Source organism: Eriocheir sinensis, chromosome 59 (genome assembly GCF_024679095.1).
Source record: "Eriocheir sinensis breed Jianghai 21 chromosome 59, ASM2467909v1, whole genome shotgun sequence".
Taxonomy (NCBI): Eukaryota; Metazoa; Arthropoda; class Malacostraca; order Decapoda; family Varunidae; genus Eriocheir; species Eriocheir sinensis.
In genome coordinates, this window is record NC_066567.1 from 986646 (window position 1) to 1004013 (window position 17368).

General features: G+C 44.8%; 2 protein-coding genes and 1 long non-coding RNA gene across 5 annotated transcripts in view; 2 read left to right on the forward strand and 1 right to left on the reverse strand.

Annotated features, from left to right (window-relative positions):
* Nucleotides 1-1084, forward strand: part of LOC126985266 (uncharacterized) — a 2573-nt gene extending 1489 nt beyond the window's left edge. The window contains exon 3 of the long non-coding RNA XR_007738453.1: nucleotides 178-1084. This is a non-coding gene — a long non-coding RNA (uncharacterized LOC126985266). The remainder of the gene's footprint in view (nucleotides 1-177) is intronic.
* Nucleotides 1-2942, reverse strand: part of LOC126985264 (alpha-(1,3)-fucosyltransferase 7-like) — a 19706-nt gene extending 16764 nt beyond the window's left edge. For 2 of the 3 annotated variants that reach the window (XR_007738451.1, XM_050839898.1), the window contains exon 1: nucleotides 2814-2942. Coding sequence is in view for 1 of the 3 variants with exons in the window: in XM_050839898.1 (XP_050695855.1) it covers nucleotides 2814-2903 (90 nt within the window). In the remaining 2 variants the exon portion in view is untranslated. Of the gene's footprint in view, nucleotides 1-2735 lie in introns of all 3 variants that reach the window. The other variant, XM_050839899.1, reaches the window with a different exon arrangement.
* A 10657-nt stretch (nucleotides 2943-13599) lies between these two features.
* The window catches only part of LOC126985267 (uncharacterized), a 37428-nt gene continuing 33659 nt past the window's right edge, over nucleotides 13600-17368 (forward strand). The window contains exon 1 of the mRNA XM_050839900.1: nucleotides 13600-13868. The gene's annotated coding sequence lies outside the window, so the exon portion shown is untranslated. The remainder of the gene's footprint in view (nucleotides 13869-17368) is intronic.

Sequence of the window (17368 nt, forward strand, 5' to 3'; positions counted from 1 at the left end):
GTTCGGCGATAAGAAGGTGCCATGGAGGGAAGGAAAAGGTTAAAACATGAGATAGAGAACTTGAGAAAGGAGAAATTAGTGGAAATATGAATGCAGCTGATGGGAAGGGCGAACCTGGCAAACTTGTGTACCGGGGTGTGTTCGGCGATAAGAAGGTGCCATGGAGGGAAGGAAAAGGTTAAAACATGAGATAGAGAACTTGAGAATGGAGGAATTAGTGGAAATATGAATACTGCTAATTGGGCAGAGGCGAAAAAGAGGTGGGATGAGATAGAGAAGTGAAAATAGAAGGAAAGGAAATTAAGACGAGGGTGCGTGGAGACATGATCGAGGTTTATAAATGGATGAAGGGCTTTAATAAGGGAGACATTCATAAGGTTTTGTTGGTAAGAGAACCGGGTAGGACACGAAGTAACGGGTTTAAACTGGATAAATTCAGATTCAACAGGGACATAGGCAAAAATTGGTTTACTAACAGGGTGGTGGATGAGTGGAATAGGCTTAGCAGTCATGTGGTGAGTGCCAATACAATTGTCACATTCAAAAATAGACTAGATAAATTCATGGACAGCGATATTAGGTGGGGTTAGATACACGGGAGCTTAGGGTCAAAGGATCTGCCTTGTACAGGCCTACCGGCCTCTTGCAGACTCCTGCGTTCTTATGTTTCTTATAAATACATGAGAGAAATATATGTAAAAAATATGTGTATTGTAACATCGATGAAAATTAATGAATAAGTGAAGGAAAACAAACGCTGAATGCATGAAATAGAGAGGAGTGAAGGAAGTAAAAGGGAAGGAAGTAGGCCTTTGTACGTGGGAGAAGGAACGATGAATGCATGAAATAGAGAGAAGTGAAGGAAATAAAAGGGAAGGAAGTAGGCCTATGTACGTGGGAGAAGGAACGATGAATGTGTGAAATAGAGAGAAGTGAAGGAAATAAAAGGGAAGGAAGTAGGCCTATGTACGTGGGAGAAGGAACGATGAATGCATGAAATAGAGAGAAGTGAAGGAAATAAAAGGGAAGGAAGTAGGCCTATGTACGTGGGAGAAGGAACGATGAATGCATGAAATAGAGAGAAGTGAAGTAATTAAAAGTGAATGAAGTAGGCCTATGTACGTGAGAGAAGGAACGATGAATGCATGAAATAGAGAGAAGTGAAGGAAATAAAAGGGAAGGAAGTAGGCCTATGTACGTGAGAGAAGGAACGATGAATGCATGAAATAGAGAGAAGTGAAGGAAATAAAAGGGAAGGAAGTAGGCCTATGTACGTGAGAGAAGGAACGATGAATGCATGAAATAGAGAGAAGTGAAGGAAATAAAAGGGAAGGAAGTAGGCCTATGTACGTGAGAGAAGGAACGATGAATGCATGAAATAGAGAGAAGTGAAGGAAATAAAAGGGAAGGAAGTAGGCCTATGTACGTGAGAGAAGGAACGATGAATGTGTGAAATAGAGAGAAGTGAAGGAAATAAAAGGGAAGGAAGTAGGCCTATGTACGTGGGAGAAGGAACGATGAATGTGTGAAATAGAGAGAAGTGAAGGAAATAAAAGGGAAGGAATAGGCCTAAGGACGTGGGAGAAGGAACGATGAATGCATGAAATAGAGAGAAGTGAAGGAAATAAAAGTGAAGGAAGTAGGCCTATGTACGTGGGAGAAGGAACGATGAATGCATGAAATAGAGAGAAGTGAAGGAAATAAAAGGGAAGGAAGTAGGCCTATGTACGTGGGAGAAGGAACGATGAATGCATGAAATAGAGAGAAGTGAAGGAAATAAAAGGGAAGGAAGTAGGCCTATGTACGTGGGAGAAGGAACGATGAATGCATGAAATAGAGAGAAGTGAAGGAAATAAAAGGGAAGGAAGTAGGCCTATGTACGTGGGAGAAGGAACGATGAATGCATGAAATAGAGAGAAGTGAAGGAAATAAAAGGGAAGGAAGTAGGCCTATGTACGTGAGAGAAGGAACGATGAATGCATGAAATAGAGAGAAGTGAAGGAAATAAAAGGGAAGGAAGTAGGCCCATGTACGTGGGAGAAGGAACGATGAATGTGTGAAATAGATTAGTGAAAGAAAGTTAAATAAATGAGAAAAAGATGAATAACTATAATAAAATAAATAATGGGATCATGCGAAAATGAATCAAAGAAAAACGAGGTGAAATAAATGATGATAAGAGAGGAGTGAAAGGAAGAGAGCAATAGGCCTATTTCTTCTTTATTTTCCCTTGTGTTATCGACTATTATCTTTAATCTTTCTCTCTCTTTTTTTTTATAGCACATTCAACGCAACACCGAAGAACACACACACACACACACACACACACACACACACACACACACACACACACACACGTATCAGCAGAAAAAAAAAAAGAGTAACGTGAAATATAGCTTTCACACACACACACACACACACACACACACACGCAATATAGCAAAGCATTCCCAGGCACCAGACATTCAGGCAACCTCCTTCTATCGTAATCAATAAGTGTCCCCTCCCACACACACGCACACACGGGAGACACACACAGGACACATCTAAACGAACACATAACACATAAGCCTCACCCTATAGCCCCGGGATCAATAACACAGCGAGCCTATACATATATCCGTGAGGCCATGTGTCGCTATCCTTGTAAAATGTCACGGTATAAAATCTCTTCTATTTTCTTAACACAGCATCGTACAGGTGAAACATAGGTCTATCCACCATGCAATATTTACCTGTGGACCTGTCTTGCACTAACTGGACCCTCGTAGCACCTGTCCTAACGTGGGAGCGCCCGGAAATGCGTGGAATACCTTAGACATGGGAGTTGGCAATGGTTCGGGACGGGTGGGCGGGAGGGTGGGAGCCAGAGCGCAACCTCCATTCACTGACAGTCGAATCATTACTGTGGGCTGAGAGGACTTGGAGCGGCCCAGGGTTTAGGCTCTGCTGGTCTCCTCTTCAACCTCCGGCAGCAAGGGCGTGTCGTACTGCATCCTCGCTCTCCCTCCCCCCCTCTCTCTCTCTCTTCTGCGTCGCCTACAGGAAGGAGTATGCGTTTTCTCTCGCTTTCCCTCTCTGCCTGGCGTATGAAGATGAGATGCGTTGTTGTTCGTGTTGTTTGTGAGGGCGTTGGAGGCGTGCTGATCAGTTAATGAGGGTGGTGATAATGATGGTGGTGATGGTGATGATTGGTGTTTGTATACGTGTTTATGGGTGTGGTTTGTGTAGGCCTACCTTATTTGTTTATGTGTTTTTTTTCTCGTTTTTTTCTCCATATTTGCTTTTTGTGTTGTTTAAGTGATACAAAAAAAAGGCGCATTTATTTCGCATTATTTATATAGTTGTTAATTATTGTTTTGTTTTTTTTAATATGCGTTTTAAAATATTTTACCATTACTTTTTTTGTCGTTTATATCAATATTTTCTTCCTTCAAAGATATATACATATGAAAATTATTATTATTATTATTATTATTATTATTATTATTATTATTATTATTATTACATAAGAACTTATCGTGCACATACTTTCTTCCTCCTCCTCCTCCTCCTCCTCCGTGACGTTAGGGGGCCAGGAAGGGACAAGGAGAGGGAGGGAGGGAGAGGAGAGGATGTTGACTGAGGATCCAAATATTGATTCTCTCTCTCTCTCTCTCTCTCTCTCTCTCTCTCTCAAGGGCTGGAGAAGTGCCCAGAATTTACCCGTCATGCAAATCTGGCACACACACACACACACACACACACACACACACACACACACAGAGAGAGAGAGAGAGAGAGAGAGAGAGAGAGAGAGAGAGAGAGAGAGAGAGAGAGAGAGAGAGAGATCCATTAAAATCCACTGCATGTCATAATAGGAGTTGAAACGAACACACACACACACACACACACACACACACACACACACACACTCACATGGGGGGGAGGGGGGGGGGAGATCGCGTCTTCATCTGCGTCATGCACGAGAGAGAGAGAGAGAGAGAGAGAGAGAGAGAGAGAGAGAGAGAGAGAACGTTCGCAACTTCGCATATATACACTGGGGAAGAGGAAGAAGAGGAGGAGGAGGAGGAGGAAGAATGGGAGGAACCGCATCCTACCGTTAGCCTCACAGCGGAAGTAATTTGGGGGGCGTTTGTTTCACCGTGTCTCCGTTGCTTCCTTTCCCTTCCCTTCCCTTCACTTTCCCTTCCCTTCCCTTCCTTTCCCTTTCCTTCTCTTCCCTCCCCTTCCCTTCCCTTCCTTTCCCTTCCCTTCATTTCCCTTTCCTTCCTTGTCTTCCCTTCCTTTCCTTTTGTTACCTTCCTTTCCCTTCCTTTCCCTTCCCTTCCTTTCCCTTCCCTTCCCTTCCCTTCCTTCCTTTCCCTTCCTTTCCCTCCCTTTTTTATGCCTTATCTTTCCTTCGCTTTGTCTCCTTATCTCCTCTTTCCTTATTCCCTCCCTTCCCTTCCCTTCCCTTCCTTTCCCTTCCTATTTTATGCCTTATCTTTCCTTCGCTTTGTTTCCCTATCTCCTCTTTCCTTATCCCCTCCCTTCCCTTCCCTTCCCTTCCCTTCTCTTTTTCCTTCCATTAACCTCCATTTCAATATCTTTTCAATTTCTTTCCCTCTCTGCCTCGTTTTCCTTCCCTTTCCTTCCTTTCCCTCCCCCTCCCTTTCCTCCCCTGCCATACCACTTCACAGTCGCTATCGCAGGTGTGTGTGTGTGTGTGTGTGTGCGTGTGTGGCGGGGGAGTACAGAGGGAACATTGTATCACACCTTCTGACGTGTTGACTACGAAGGTTGATCATGATATATACATTTAAACACGTATACTACAGGTGTTCGTGGGGAAGGCGGGGTGTGTGTGTGTGAGAGAGAGAGAGAGAGAGAGAGAGAGAGAGAGAGAGAGAGAGAGAGAGTACCTTACCTTCCTTTTTACTGCTACTACTACTACTACTACTACTACTACTATTACTGCTACTACTACTGGCAGCGCTGCACTCATGGGAATTCTGGAATCTGCCACGCCTTGAACCGCCTTCATGCTCCGAACAGACTATACTACTACTACTCCTCGTCATGTGTGCTATTTGTATTTGTCACCGCTTCAAATTTAACGTTTTCTGTGGACACGTTTTCTGTGTATTTTGATGATAAACTCTTGTAAAGTCTAGGTGATTGTAAAGTTCGGGGCATACGCTATACCCGCACGTTGCCTCGGTGCTCATCTCCTTCACACTGACCCTTGAGCCTGTAGTGGGTAAGAATCAGCTAACCATTACCCCGAAACACAGGGCCAAAAGGACATCTGAGTTTCCTAAGTTTACCTCCCCCAGGTTTTCCAAGGTGCTTATCGACTAGCCTATTCTCGCTCTGTCTCCCTTCCTTCCTTCCGTCTTTCCTTCCCTCTCCTCTAACAGTCTAAGTATATTTTCCATTTCCTTCGTCCTCTTCCTTTTCTTTCTTTTTTAATTCCATATCCTTTCTCTCCCTACCCTTTCTATTTCTTCTTTTTTTTCTTTCTCCTGAGCTGCACGCTGCCCTTCCACCGCCCTGGGACTCGAACCAAAACCCGGGGATATCGTAGCTAGGCACGCTGACCGCTGCACCACGGAGCGACTGAAAAGGGAAAAGGGAATAAGCAGAGAAATGAAAAGGGGCAAGAAGAAAGAGGAAGGAGGAGGAAAGGAAGGATAAAAACAGAAAAAAAGGAGGAGCAAGGAGTGGATCAACACCTCACCCCGAAAATAAATGAAAAACAGGTAAATATGAGGTGCAAATGCGTCGGAGATGAGCTCTGATGCCACGCGCAGCTGTATAGCGTGATCCCATTACTGATATTTCTGACATGATTCGATTTGATTTTCTTCATGTCTTTTGCTACGACTTTGGAATACAGAAAGGCCCAACATGCAAATGCGTCGGAGATGAGCTCTGATGCCACGCGCAGCTGTATAGCGTGATCCCATTACTGATATTTCTGACATGATTCGATTTGATTTTCTTCATGTCTTTTGCTACGATTTTGGAATACAGAAAGGCCCAACATGCAAATGCGTCGGAGATGAGCTCTGATGCCACGCGCAGCTGTATAGCGTGATCCCATTACTGATATTTCTGACATGATTCGATTTGATTTTCTTCATGTCTTTTGCTACGACTTCGGAATACAGAGAGGCCCAACATGCAAAGGCGTCGGAGATGTGCTCTGATGCCACGCGCAGCTGTATAGCGTGATCCCGTTACTGATATTTCTGACATGATTCGATTTCATTTTCTTCATGTCTTTTGCTACGACTTCGGAATACAGAGAGGCCCAACATGTTCTACTAATATGATCAGAAAACGTTTGCATGTAATAATATGATAATGAAAATGTTTAGTAACGTTACAGTTTACCGAGGATGAGATGAACACATGATAACATTAATATTACTCCCTATGTGGTCCTTAAACATGATCTTGAATATGTGGTTTTGTTTACGTAAATCAGCTGATCGTGACCCCCCCCTCCCCCCTATCCCACCCTTCCCCACCCTTCCCCACTCCTGACTGATACCTCCCCCTTCCCCTCTACTGACTGACCCCTCCCCCTTCCTCTCTACTGACTGACCCCCTACCCCTCCCCATCCCCCTTCCCCACTACTCACTGGCCCCTCCCCCTTCCCCTCTACTGACTGACCCCTCCCCCTTCCCCTCTACTGACTGACCCTCCCTTCCCTCTGACTGACCCTCCCCCTTCCTCTCTGACTGACCCCTACCCTCCCCATCCCCTTCCCCACTACTCACTGGCCCCTCCCCCTTCCTCTGTCACCCCCATCCCCTTCCCTCTGACTGACACCTCCCTTCCCCACTGACCCCTACCCTCCCTCCCTTCCTCCCCCTCTCCCCACTAATGACTAACTGGAAACCGGTAATAATGTTAAGGACGGGGGGGGGGCTCCAGACCCTGACATTTCTCGTTCTGTCATGCGTGCGGGGCGGGCGAGGCCAGCCATCGCCCGCACCGCCTCAAGCTGATAGCATCTGGTAAAGCATCCGAGAGTAATGAGGGAGGGACGTAGGAGAGGGAGGAGAGGGAGGACAGTCTTGTGAAATTATGTAAAGAGGGGAAAAAATTGTGTATCTGTAAATATCTTGAGCGTAGGAGAGAAAGAGAAAGAGAAAGGCTTGCGAAATAATTTAAAAGGAGAAAAAACTTGTGTATACCTTTAAATATCTTGTAATTAGTCCTGGAATAACGATGGAAGGGCGAAGGAGAGGAAGGAGAGAGAGGAAAGGCTTGTGAAATTATGTAAAGAGGGAAAAAAACTTGTGTACCTGTAAATATCTTGTAATTAGTCCTGGAATAACGATGGAAGGACGAAGGAGAGGAAGGAGAGAGAGGAAAGGCTTGCGAAATTATGTAAAGAGGAGAAAAAACTTGTGTACCTGTAAATATCTTGTAATTAGTCCTGGAATAACGATGGAAGGGCGAAGGAGAGGAAGGAGAGAGAGGAAAGGCTTGTGAAATAATTTAAAAGGAGAAAAAACTTGTGTATACCTTTAAATATCTTGTAATTAGTCCTGGAATAACGATGGAAGGGCGAAGGAGAGGAAGGAGAGAGAGGAAAGGCTTGCGAAATTATGTAAAGAGGAGAAAAAACTTGTGTACCTGTAAATATCTTGTAATTAGTCCTGGAATAACGATGGAAGGGCGAAGGAGAGGAAGGAGAGAGAGGAAAGGCTTGTGAAATTATGTAAAGAGGGGAAAAAATTGTGTATACCTTTAAATATCTTGTAATTAGTCCTGGAATAACGATGGAAGGGCGAAGGAGAGGAAGGAGGGAGAGGAAAGGCTTGTGAAATTATGTAAAGAGGGGAAAAAATTGTGTATACCCTTAAATATCTTGTAATTAGTCCTGGAATAACGATGGAAGGGCCTAGAAATAGAGAGAAAGTAAGGAAAGACATGGGAAATAAAGCATTAAGGGAAAGACTGGTTGAGACTCATTTGTAAATACCGTCTTATAATCATTCCTATCACAGCCAGCGGGAGACATAAGTGGATAGAGGGGAAGGAAAGGCTATGAAATGCTTAAGGGGGGCCTCTTGCAGACTCCTTATGTTCTTATGTTCTTGTGACTTGTATTAAGGCTCATTATCTGTAAACACCATCTTGTAATCATTCCTATCACAGCCAGAGGGAGACAGGGATGGATAGAGGGGAAGGAAAGGCTGTGAAATGCTTAAGGGGGGCCTCTTGCAGACTCCTTATGTTCTTGTGACTTGTATTAAGGCTCATTATCTGTAAACACCATCTTTTAATCATTCCTATCACAGCCAGAGGGAGACAGGCATGGATAGAGGGGAAGGAAAGGCTGTGAAATGCTTAAGGGGGCCTCTTGCAGACTCCTTACGTTCTTATGTTCTTGTGACTTGTATTAAGGTTCATTATCTGTAAACACCATCTTGTAATCATTCCTGTCACAGCCAGCGGGAGACATGAGTGGATAGAGGGGAAGGAAAGGCTGTGAAATGCTTAAGGGGGGCCTCTTGCAGACTCCTTACGTTCTTATGTTCTTGTGACTTGTATTAAGGCTCATTATCTGTAAACACCATCTTGTAATCATTCCTATCACAGCCAGCGGGAGACATGAGTGGATAGAGGGGAAGGAAAGGCTATGTAATGCTTAAGGGTGGGCCTCTTGCAGACTCCTTATGTTCTTGTGACTTGTATTAAGGCTCATTATCTGTAAACACCATCTTATAATCATTCCTATCACAGCCAGAGGGAGACAGGCATGGATAGAGGGGAAGGAAAGGCTATGAAATGCTTAAGGGGGGCCTCTTGCAGACTCCTTACGTTCTTATGTTCTTGTGACTTGTATTAAGGCTCATTATCTGTAAACACCATCTTGTAATCATTCCTATCACAGCCAGAGGGAGACATGAGTGGATAGAGGGGAAGGAAAGGCTGTGAAATGCTTAAGGTGGGCCTCTTGCAGACTCCTTGCGTTCTTATGTTCTTGTGACTTGTATTAAGGCTCATTATCTGTAAACACCATCTTGTAATCATTCCTATCACAGCCAGAGGGAGACAGGGATGGATAGAGGGGAAGGAAAGGCTGTGAAATGCTTAAGGTGGGCCTCTTGCAGACTCCTTGGGTTCTTGTGTTCTTGTGACTTGTATTAAGGCTCATTATCTGTAAACACCATCTTGTAATCATTCCTATCACAGCCAGAGGGAGACAGGGATGGATAGAGGGGAAGGAAAGGCTGTGAAATGCTTAAGGGGGGCCTCTTGCAGACTCCTTGGGTTCTTGTGTTCTTGTGACTTGTATTAAGGCTCATTATCTGTAAACACCATCTTGTAATCATTCCTATCACAGCCAGAGGGAGACAGGCATGGATAGAGGGGAAGGAAAGGCTGTGAAATGCTTAAGGGGGGCCTCTTGCAGACTCCTTACGTTCTTATGTTCTTGTGACTTGTATTAAGGCTCATTATCTGTAAACACCATCTTGTAATCATTCCTATCACAGCCAGAGGGAGACAGGGATGGATAGAGGGGAAGGAAAGGCTGTGAAATGCTTAAGGTGGGCCTCTTGCAGACTCCTTGGGTTCTTGTGTTCTTGTGACTTGTATTAAGGCTCATTATCTGTAAACACCATCTTGTAATCATTCCTATCACAGCCAGAGGGAGACAGGGATGGATAGAGGGGAAGGAAAGACTGTGAAATGCTTAAGGTGGGCCTCTTGCAGACTCCTTACGTTCTTATGTTCTTGTGACTTGTATTAAGGCTCATTATCTGTAAACACCATCTTGTAATCATTCCTATCACAGCCAGAGGGAGACAGGGATGGATAGAGGGGAAGGAAAGGCTGTGAAATGCTTAAGGTGGGCCTCTTGCAGACTCCTTGGGTTCTTGTGTTCTTGTGACTTGTATTAAGGCTCATTATCTGTAAACACCATCTTGTAATCATTCCTATCACAGCCAGAGGGAGACAGGCATGGATAGAGGGGAAGGAAAGGCTGTGAAATGCTTAAGGTGGGCCTCTTGCAGACTCCTTGGGTTCTTGTGTTCTTGTGACTTGTATTAAGGCTCATTATCTGTAAACACCATCTTGTAATCATTCCTATCACAGCCAGAGGAGACAGGCATGGATAGAGGGGAAGGAAAGGCTGTGAAATGCTTAAGGTGGGCCTCTTGCAGACTCCTTGGGTTCTTGTGTTCTTGTGACTTGTATTAAGGTTCATTATCTGTAAACACCATCTTGTAATCATTCCTATCACAGCCAGAGGGAGACAGGGATGGATAGAGGGGAAGGAAAGGCTGTGAAATGCTTAAGGGGCCTCTTGCAGACTCCTTTCGTTCTTATGTTCTTGTGACTTGTATTAAGGCTCATTATCTGTAAACACCATCTTGTAATCATTCCTATCACAGCCAGAGGGAGACAGGGATGGATAGAGGGGAAGGAAAGGCTGTGAAATGCTTAAGGGGGGCCTCTTGCAGACTCCTTACGTTCTTATGTTCTTGTGACTTGTATTAAGGCTCATTATCTGTAAACACCATCTTTTAATCATTCCTATCACAGCCAGAATAGAGGGGAAGGAAAGGCTGTGAAATGCTTAAGGGGGGCCTCTTGCAGACTCCTTATGTTCTTGTGACTTGTATTAAGGCTCATTATCTGTAAACACCATCTTTTAATCATTCCTATCACAGCCAGAATAGAGGGGAAGGAAAGGCTGTGAAATGCTTAAGGGGGGCCTCTTGCAGACTCCTTACGTTCTTATGTTCTTGTGACTTGTATTAAGGCTCATTATCTGTAAACACCATCTTGTAATCATTCCTGTCACAGCCAGCGGGAGACATGAGTGGATAGAGGGGAAGGAAAGGCTGTGAAATGCTTAAAGGGAGGAGACTTGTGAAAAGGCTTTGGTCGGTATCCTCATTAGACGCTTCCTTATCTTACATCAACAACTTCTAACGGACGAAAATGAGGTTCAACGCGTTCCCATAATCGTTGCCTTACGTTCACGGTGCAGAAGAAGAGTCAGACCACCATCAGAGCCATAAAAGTACCCCTGGAAATGCCCAAAACTCCTTCTAAAGCCTTGTCAAATAGGTGATCTTGATGCCCTGATTACCTGTTAAATCACATCTCTCCTCACGAAATTGACCTCTCTTTCGGCCACCTCTTCATTCGTTTTTATAGGAGCAGCGAGTAGCGGGCTTTTTATTATTATTGTTTCCTTTTCTTGTGCCCTTGAGCTGTCTCCTTTGTTGTAAAAAAAATATATATTGTAAGGAAAGCCCACTCCCTTTCCCACGACCCAGCTGAGCCTCGTCACCAGAGTATGAAGGATGAATGAAAGGAATGAGAGACAGAGAAGGAAGACATGTGGGGTAATGTATAAATAGACCTATATAGAGGATGAATAACTGTGAATCATCGAAGGGGAATGACCGATTAGCCCCTTAGCCACCAGGACTTGGAATTCCAGTGTTGAAATTCCTGTTAATCATTCCTTATACGTGAAGAGCTTCCGGGGGGTGTTAATGAGTTTTTCGGGGGAGCAAAGACAAGGGGAAGGGGGAGGGGGAGGGGTCATTCAGTAGTGGGGAAGGGGGAGGTGTCAGTCAGTAGAGGGGAAGAGTGGGGATGGGGGGAAGGGGAAAAAGGGAGGGGTTCGGTCAGTAGAGGGGAAAAGTGGGGATGGGGGGGAAGGGGAAAAAGGGAGGGGTCAGTCAGGTGTGGGGAAGGAGGAGGGGTCAGTCAGTCAGGCATAGCTCTCCCTCTAGGCTACGGATCTTCAGGCTTTTCCATAACTCATTGCAGTATCGCTGTCAGTATTTACGATGAAGGGAAGGAAAGGGGAAAAGACCTACAAGGCTTTCTATTCATTAACCAGTGATGGGAAAGGTCACTCGCTTCCTCAGGCTTATCCAGGACTGACTTGGGGGCGTAGGGAATGGAAAAAGACCTACAAGGCTTTCTATTCGTTAACCAGTGATGGGAAAGGTCACTCGCTTCCTTAGGCTTATCCAGGACTGACTTGGGGGCTTAGCAAATGAAAATAGACCTACAAGGCTTTCTATTCGTTAACCAGTGATGGGAAAGGTCACTCGCTTCCTCAGGCTTATCCAGGACTGACTTGGGGGCTTAGCAAATGAAAATAGACCTACAAGGCTTTCTATTCGTTAACTAGTGATGGGAAAGGTTACTACTTCCTCAGGCTTATCCAGGACTGACTTGGGGGCGTAGGAAATGAAAAAAAGACCTACAAGGCTTTTTATTCGTTAACCAGTGATGGGAAAGGTTACTCGCTTCCTCAGGCTTATCCAGGACTCACTTCAGCCTCACAAGTGTATGGGGGCGTAGGAAACTCAAACCCAACACAGCGTTCCTTTAACAACCTGACGAGTCCACAAGACATTCACCCATCGCGAGCCCCACGTGTTGCTGTGTGCCGACCCTCCTGCCCTGCCCGCCCTGCCCCCTACCTGCGTATGTCAGCTCGGGAGGCTCCTGTGTCGGGGAGATGGAAGGCAGAGTAATTTTTAAAGGTCTTTGTAGTGGAGCCAGAAGCTGAAATACTGTTGTGAATGACGTACCAATTTTGACTCTTCAGCAGTGCCCTCATATATAAGTCAGGAATCCTGGGTCTACTTTTGACCTTACTCTGGACATATTTCCAAAACACTCTGGGATTCTCCTTTACATTTTTAGTTGCTATCTCTCTTTCATTTACCTTCACAGCATTTCGTGTTTCTTTTCTGATTTGATTGTTCAGTCTTTTGTACTCCTTCTTGGTCTCCATATACACTTTCCTGCTCAATGCATTCAAATTTCCCTTTAAAGATTTCGTTCTCATCCATAACCTCTGTTTTATCTTTGTCTTAGACCACAGTTTCTTGTTCATTGGTAGACCTTCATTCATCCTCTTCCTATATTGCAGCTAACCGCCCTTTCTCTCTCTCTCTCTCTCTCTCTGTACAGTCTATTTTTACCACTTATTTTGTTTCTCAATTCTCCTTAAATTTCTTTGGTAATCTATTTTTTTTATCCTCACAACTGTTCCTCATTTCTCTGTACAGTACCTCAAGCTGTAATAAAAGTTCTGTTTCTCTGGCTGTCTGTGTCCTTACCTCAGTACAGTTCTACCTCGTATATCTAGATCTATACCTCGTAACTTTTTCAATCACATAATTGTTGTCTAATTCTGTCTCTCTTTTATCTCTGTGTGTTCTGTCTTTATCTCACAGTCGCCCTTACCTCAAGTCCCCCGGCCCTCACCCCGCCCTTACCTGCCCCCTCCCTTACCCCATGTCCCCGGCCCTCTCCCCACCTCCCCCCTGCCTTACCTCAAGTCCCCCGGCCCTCTCCCCGCCCTTACCTCCCCCCTCCCTTACCCCATGTCCCCGGCCGTCTCCCCACCTGCCCCCTGCCTTACCTCAAGTCCCCCGTCCCTCACCCCGCCCTTACCTGCCCTCTCCCTTACCCCATGTCCCCGGCCGTCTCCCCACCTCCCCCCTGCCTTACCTCAAGTCCCCCGGCCCTCTCCCTAGCCTCCCCCTTCCTCCCCGCCAACTGTTTGAATATACCAACGTTCCTGAAGCGGGCGGGTCAGTTGCTGGCTCGCCGTGGCTGGGAATAGTGTGTGCGCGCAACAGCATTCCTCACCCTTACTCACCCCTCCCTCGCTTTACGCACCTCATTCACTCATCCAGCACGTGTTATAACCCCGGCTAGTGAGTGCAAAAGGATCCTACACCCCTTGACGCATTGGAAACGGGAGCTGTGATACGCAGACACACGTGGGAGCTTGTATTTCTTCAGGTTCTTCTGGGAGTCGAATTTTGCCCAGCCACGTCCATTTCCACCGCCAAGATCCCTCGACAAGGTGGGTTTAGGCACCGTTACCCGCCTTGCATATGCCTTCTGTGGTCCCCAAGCGGCCAGAACCACTCCAGAACTCAACCCTAGTGATAGATTGTGTTGTATTCTTGTATATGTGTGATGTGGAAGACGCAGGATGTGGAGCGGGAAGGATTTAGCGGGAAAAGTGATGGTGCTGGGCAGGTTGGTAGGCCTCCTTCCACCTCCCACCACCTCCACCTACCCTCCATGTTAAGCCTCTGGGACGGTATAAATGACGGGTGGATGGTGGATTGGGTTAAGTGGCGAGCGTTTCCAATCCACCGAGTGAGAATAATGGGTTGTATTAAAAGACATCGCCCCCTAAGAAGACATATTTGACAAGGCTTTCGTAGGAGTTGTGAGCATTTCCAGAAGTAGTTTTATGACCCTGGTGTTAGTTTGACCCTTTATACCGTGAACCTAAAGAAACACATATTTGACAAGGCTTTCGTAGGAGTTGTGAGCATTTCCAGAAGTAGTTGTATGACCCTGGTGTTAGTTTGACCCTTTGTACCGTGAACCTAAAGAAACACATATTTGACAAGGCTTTCGTAGGAGTTGTGAGCATTTCCAGAAGTAGTTGTATGACCCTGGTGTTAGTTTGACCCTTTGTACCGTGAAGCTAAAGAAACACATATTTGACAAGGCTTTCGTAGGAGTTGTGAGCATTTCCATAAGTAGTTGTATGACCCTGGTGTTAGTTTGACCCTTCCTCTGTACCGTGAACCTAAAGAAACTCATATTTGACAAGGCTTTCGTAGGAGTTGTGAGCATTTCCAGTAGTAGTTTTATGACCCTGGTGTTAGTTTGACCCTTTGTACCGTGAACCTAAAGAAACACATATTTGACAAGGCTTTCGTAGGAGTTGTGAGCATTTCCAGAAGTAGTTGTATGACCCTGGTGTTAGTTTGACCCTTCCTCTGTACCGTGAAGCTAAAGAAACACATATTTGACAAGGCTTTCGTAGGAGTTGTGAGCATTTCCATAAGTAGTTTTATGACCCTGGTGTTAGTTTGAGCCTTCCTCTGTACCGTGAACCTAAAGAAACACATATTTGACAAGGCTTTCGTAGGAGTTGTGAGCATTTCCAGAAGTAGTTTTATGACCCTGGTGTTAGTTTGACCCTTTGTACCGTGAACCTAAAGAAATACATATTTGACAAGGCTTTCGTAGGAGTTGTGAGCATTTCCAGAAGTAGTTGTATGACCCTGGTGTTAGTTTGACCCTTTGTACCGTGAACCTAAAGAAACATATTTGACAAGGCTTTCGTAGGAGTTGTGAGCATTTCCAGAAGTAGTTTTATGACCCTGGTGTTAGTTTGACCCTTCCTCTGTACCGTGAACCTAAAGAAACACATATTTGACAAGGCTTTCGTAGGAGTTGTGAGCATTTCCATAAGTAGTTGTATGACCCTGATGTTAGTTTGACCCTTCCTCTGTACCATGAACCTAAAGAAACACATATTTGACAAGGCTTTCGTAGGAGTTGTGAGCATTTCCAGAAGTAGTTTTATGACCCTGGTGATAGTTTGAGCCTTTGTACCGTGAACCTAAAGAAACACATATCTGACAAGGCTCTCGTAGGAGTTGTGAGCATTTCCAGAAGTAGTTTTATGACCCTGGTGTTAGTTTGACCCTTCCTCTGTACCGTGAAGCTAAAGAAACACACATTTGACAAGGCTTTCGTAGGAGTTGTGAGCATTTCCAGAAGTAGTTGTATGACCCTGGTGTTAGTTTGACCCTTCCTCTGTACCATGAACCTAAAGAAACACATATTTGACAAGGCTTTCGTAGGAGTTGTGAGCATTTCCAGAAGTAGTTGTATGACCCTGGTGTTAGTTTGACCCTTTGTACCGTGAAGCTAAAGAAACACATATTTGACAAGGCTTTCGTAGGAGTTGTGAGCATTTCCAGAAGTAGTTTCATGACCCTGGTGTTAGTTTGACCCTTCCTCTGTACCGTGAACCTAAAGAAACATATTTGACAAGGCTTTCGTAGGAGTTGTGAGCATCTCCAGAAGTAGTTTTATGACCCTGGTGTTAGTTTGACCCTTTGTACCGTGAACCTAAAGAAACACATATTTGACAAGGCTTTCGTAGGAGTTGTGAGCATTTCCAGAAGTAGTTGTATGACCCTGGTGTTAGTTTGACCCTTCCTCTGTACCGTGAAGCTAAAGAAACACACATTTGACAAGGCTTTCGTAGGAGTTGTGAGCATTTCCAGAAGTAGTTTTATGACCCTGGTGTTAGTTTGACTCTTCCTCTGTACCGTGAACCTAAAGAAACACATATTTGACAAGGCTTTCGTAGGAGTTGTGAGCATTTCCATAAGTAGTTGTATGACCCTGGTGTTAGTTTGACCCTTCCTCTGTACCGTGAAGCTAAAGAAACATATTTGACAAGGCTTTCGTAGGAGTTGTGAGCATTTCCAGTAGTAGTTTTATGACCCTGGTGTTAGTTTGAGCCTTCCTCTGTACCGTGAAGCTAAAGAAACATATTTGACAAGGCTTTCGTAGGAGTTGTGAGCATTTCCAGAAGTAGTTTTATGACCCTGGTGTTAGTTTGAGCCTTCCTCTGTACCGTGAAGCTAAAGAAACATATTTGACAAGGCTTTCGTAGGAGTTGTGAGCATTTCCAGTAGTAGTTTTATGACCCCGGTGTTAGTTTGAGCCTTTGTACCGTGAAGCTAAAGAAACACACATTTGACAAGGCTTTCGTAGGAGTTGTGAGCATTTCCAGAAGTAGTTTTATGACCCTGGTGTTAGTTTGACCCTTCCTCTGTACCGTGAACCTAAAGAAACACATATTTGACAAGGCTTTCGTAGGAGTTGTGAGCATTTCCATAAGTAGTTGTATGACCCTGGTGTTAGTTTGACCCTTTGTACCGTGAAGCTAAAGAAACACATATTTGACAAGGCTTTCGTAGGAGTTGTGAGCATTTCCAGAAGTAGTTTTATGACCCTGGTGTTAGTTTGACCCTTCCTCTGTACCGTGAACCTAAAGAAACACATATTTGACAAGGCTTTCGTAGGAGTTGTGAGCATTTCCAGAAGTAGTTGTATGACCCTGGTGTTAGTTTGACCCTTCCTCTGTACCGTGAAGCTAAAGAAACATATTTGACAAGGCTTTCGTAGGAGTTGTGGGCATTTCCAGAAGTAGTTGTATGACCCTGGTGTTAGTTTGACCCTTCCTCTGTACCGTGAACCTAAAGAAACACATTTGACAAGGCTTTCGTAGGAGTTGTGAGCATTTCCAGTAGTAGTTTCATGACCCTGGTGTTAGTTTGACCCTTCCTCTGTACTGTGAACCTAAAGAAACACATATTTGACAAGGCTTTCGTAGGAGTTGTGAGCATTTCCAGTAGTAGTTTTATGACCCTGGTGTTAGTTTGAGCCTTCCTCTGTACCGTGAAGCTAAAGAAACACATATTTGACAAGGCTTTCGTAGGAGTTGTGAGCATTTCCAGAAGTAGTTTTATGACCCTG